Source organism: Manihot esculenta, chromosome 9, assembly GCF_001659605.2.
Source record: "Manihot esculenta cultivar AM560-2 chromosome 9, M.esculenta_v8, whole genome shotgun sequence".
Classification (NCBI taxonomy): Eukaryota; Viridiplantae; Streptophyta; class Magnoliopsida; order Malpighiales; family Euphorbiaceae; genus Manihot; species Manihot esculenta.
Window position 1 is genome coordinate 28933173 of NC_035169.2, and position 4385 is coordinate 28937557.

At 24.0% G+C, this 4385-nt stretch overlaps 1 protein-coding gene across 1 annotated transcript; it reads left to right on the forward strand.

Annotated features, from left to right (window-relative positions):
• Positions 1–1632: 1632 nt before the first annotated feature.
• Positions 1633–2395, forward strand: LOC110623442. The gene has a single exon (XM_021768388.2). It carries the CDS (start codon positions 1721–1723, stop codon positions 2000–2002), a length of 282 nt encoding a protein of 93 aa, XP_021624080.1. The 5' UTR covers positions 1633–1720; the 3' UTR covers positions 2003–2395.
• The last annotated feature ends 1990 nt before the right edge of the window (positions 2396–4385 follow it).

A 4385-nucleotide genomic window follows, 5' to 3' on the forward strand; every position in this document is an offset into this window, starting at 1 on the left:
ACCTAACCTTACCCTCTTCCACAATCGCACGCAGTTTTTAGCTTTCGCTTAGGGCATCCATTTCTGCTTTGAAGCTAATTTAATGCTAATAAATTTATTTAAAAAAATTTATTATTGGATTAAGAAAATGACAGCCAGATTAATTGTGACCGTCTGATGCAGACAATGACTTCATCTACGATGTAGACATGGAGTGGGTATTTGATGAGGCAAGCAAAGCATAAAAAATATTTTTATTTTTAATTTTTCTTTCTGCTTAATCTTATTTTGATTCTTGGAAGATGCACGCCAAGTTTCTTTATTTCTTGGGTTTTACTTTGTTTTTGAACGTTGTTCTTGATTAATAAAGAAGATTTTCAAGAACCAAATGCTTATTTAATCTTGACATAGAGATGATTTCAAATTTCTTCCCAGCTAAGGAAATTAATCCTAATTGAGTCAAATGCAAATTTATTAGGAAAAGGCATTGGATTTATTTATTTATTTATTTTCTTGGGGAGCATATAGATTTATATATGTACAGCCAGATTTGGATATATATGAAACCCAAGATTTTGACTGGTGAAATGGATTAAGCTACTGGGAACAGTAATGCGTAAAAATTAAGCAAACCAAATAATTAAAGACGCAAAAACTTTTAAGAAAATAATATATTAGTATTTATTATAAATATTAATTATAAAAATTATATATATATATATATATATATATACATATATTTGATTATATTTGTTTTATATATATACCCTTTATTTAGAATAATTGAATTTTTAAATAAATTTTTTGAAATAATTCATAATTTTATTATATTTTAAATTAATTAATAAAAAATAAATAAATTTAATTTTTTGTGAAATTCTGGGTGCATATACAGGAATGTCAACTATTGAAGATGTTGATGTCATTTGTTTTTGGAAGAATACAAGTGGCGCCTCAAGAATCGTCCACCACCTCGATCAAACGCCACACTCTAAAACCACATCTAAACAAACTAATCGACATAAATAATAAATTAAAAAAAAGAAATGAATGGTCGAATGTCTTAAAAAAGAAATACTACAAAATCGCAAACCAACCAACCAAATTACAAAAGCTCACACAAACCTAACAAAACCATCAAAAGAATATTAAAAAATAGACATAAAAAAGAGATTCTTTAGTGAGATTTGGTAAGATGTAATAAGATAAATGGAAAATTTATTATTTAGTTTCATTGATTTTTATTTTTTAAAAATACATTAAATATTTTTAATATTTTAAAAAATTTAATAATTAATTTTTTATTAAAAATTAACCGTAAATATATAAAGAATTAATTAATAATTTTTTTTATAAATTTAAAATATATGTGCCTGTTATAATTAATAAATTTTTTTATAATATAAGTAATAAATAATAATTTTTTTATGAGAGAAAAACAAATGAAAGGAAGATATGGATTATCAATGGCCAGCTGCCCTAGCTGTTGGCTGTGGATGTAAGTTTAGACAGAGCTTTCATGTAGTGTTTTTCAAGGTCTTCGTGTGGGTTTCTATTGCAAGTCTTGCGTGGCTTAGCGTGAAGAGCTGGACTCCAATACTTTACTCCACGTCATCACCTCTCTCTTCTCCTTTTAAACCAATCTCTCCGGCCTCCCTCACCCCTCAATTTCCACCCATCACAGCCTCAAAAGTCCAAGTCTCAATTTTCTTTCTCTCTCTTTTTCTCTGAGAAAATAATAATGGAGGGTCTTATTCCTTTCGTGTACAGAGCCATAATGCAATACAAAAACGGCAACGAAGGACCACTAGGTTCATGGCTGAACGATTCACCTTCATCTTCCTACATGCGACTTCCAGGCGATTCAGGCCGTTTTCAGGCGTCGGAGATACTACTTTTTGGATCGGATTATGGCTTCTCCACCACTACTTCAACATCTTCCGCTTCTACTACTCAAATTCTTGTATCCACCGGAGCTCAATCCCCACTCTGCCGGTTGACTTCTCGGCGCATGGCTGCATGATCATCACGTATGAGTGAAGAAGAAATTAAACAGAAGGTGGCGTGAGAACTCTGTGTATAATATACGTAGTAAGTTTATGATTTTCATGAGCTTTATATTTGAAGGTTGATTAATAAGCGTGTGAAGAGCCGAAGGGCTATGCATGCTTGTGTGGATTATGTGAATTAGCGTGGAAGAAAAGAAGCATGTGGAAGACCAAAGGGGAACGCATGCTTTTATATTTGTAGTTACAATAATTTGATAAAAATCGTCAATGTAATAGAAAAAGTTAAGCTTAGATTTGTGTAAATACTGATTTGTAAGTAATGTTTGAGAAAATTAATGTTTATTTCTCAAAAAATTGGAAGAAGAAGAAGAAATTAATGATGTTTATGCATGTTTCTTGGCAAGAAAGCATGTTGTACATTAAGCCTAAACTCTATCTATGTGCTTATTTTTAGTGTTTTCAGTTTAGTCCTTAATTATTATTTTTAGTGGCAAAAAAATCATTTAAAAAAAAGACATTCTCTTCTAAATAGAAAAAGTTATTTTCCGTAAATTTTTATTATAACATTTATATATAAATTTATTAATAAATTTTATTTTTTAAATTAAAATTAAGTAATAAAAATAAGTTAGTTTAAAAATATTTTCTACAGAAAATATTTTTTATAGAAAATATTTTTTAAATATAAATTATTTTCTATAAATAGAGGTTAAAACCAGTGACAGATCAAAAAGTTTAAGTTATGGAGTCCAATTTCATTTTTTCAGCAAAACCTTTCATTTTATTTATTTTAAAAAATTTATTTGTTAATATAGATATTAAGGACAAAATTTTCAAATTGAAAGTCAAAATAACTGGAAAAAATTTTACAAGTTGAATGAATTTTTTTCATTTATTTTTTTAATAGTTTAACATATTACCCACGTAAATACTATTTAATTTTATCTATATTTATGATTTATTTATAAAAAAAAGTTAATTCAACTCATAAACTCATTTAGATTTATTTTTTTTATTTCTAAATAATTTATGAAAATATTAAATAATCTAATCATTATTTATAATATTTTTCTTAAAAGTTTAAAATTTATTTTTCATAAATTTAAATAATTTAATATATAATTTCAATCACATAAATAAAAATAATAATTATTAATTATTATTAAAAAGTGATTATAAAAATAAATATGAATAATTTAGCTTATAAATATTTTTAAAATAAAAAAATATTAGTATATTTGAAGTTGAAATATAAAAATTAAAAGTAAATTTTTTGGATTGAAATAGAATGGAGTAGTTTATTGCTATAAAAATAATATTTAACATTGCAATTTTATTTACGAATATCAAGTATTCACATTTTAAAAATTTATTAATTCATTTTATAAAATTAAATTATTTAATAATTTATTAAAAAATTATTAATAAATTTATTTAGACTTTGATAAAAAAAAATTAAATAGTATGAATATTTAAATTTATAGGTACTAAATAATATATATATTTAAAATTATATAAATTAAAAATATAAATATTTAATATAGATTAATAGTATAATTTTTAAATAGAAATAAATTAATAAATTATCTAAAAATTTAAAAATTTAAAAATATTTTTTATTTATTTAAAATTGAAGGAAAATTACTTAAACAGTTAGATAATTTAAAAAGTTTTAGAGGTCATGGCTCCCCTTGGCCTACTGTTGATCCATTACTCTATTTTTTTTAAAAAAAAATTTATATTTAAAAAATATTTTTCATAAAAGATATTTTTATTAAAAGTTTTTTACGTAAAAAATGTTTTTTAATAAAATAACATATTTTTATTATTTAATTTTAATTTGAGAATAAAATTTATTAACAACTTTATAGATAGAAATTTCAATAAAAATTTTAAAAGGTGAAAAATAACATCCTCTGTTTAAAGAATTTATATATATATCAAATTCAGATGAGAAAAAAAGAGTTTAAAATTGATAATTAAAATGATTTAGAAAATATATTTAAAGAATTTAGTCTAACTTAATTTAATCACTAAAGTCATATTATTTTCACTTAGTAGATTAAAATTCGAGGCTTCATTCATTCAATTCCTTAAAAAAAAAATGATTATCTTGGCAGAAAAGGTTGAATTGGGGAAGCAACTGAGACAGTAAATTAAGTGTGAAGTCTGCGGATATAGGAAGACAAATAATTTGAATCAGAAAAGGTGGCTTCAAATTGGCATTACTTTACTTAAAAGATAAACTAATCATTTTTGGTTTTCATTATAAAGGTCAAATATCCTTTTCAACCTTTTTAATTATATCCAATAGCTATACTCCTTCTTAAACAACTTTTGCACTCAATTACACTCATCACATCTCAATTTTTATTTTTTTATTTTTAAAAAATTAGT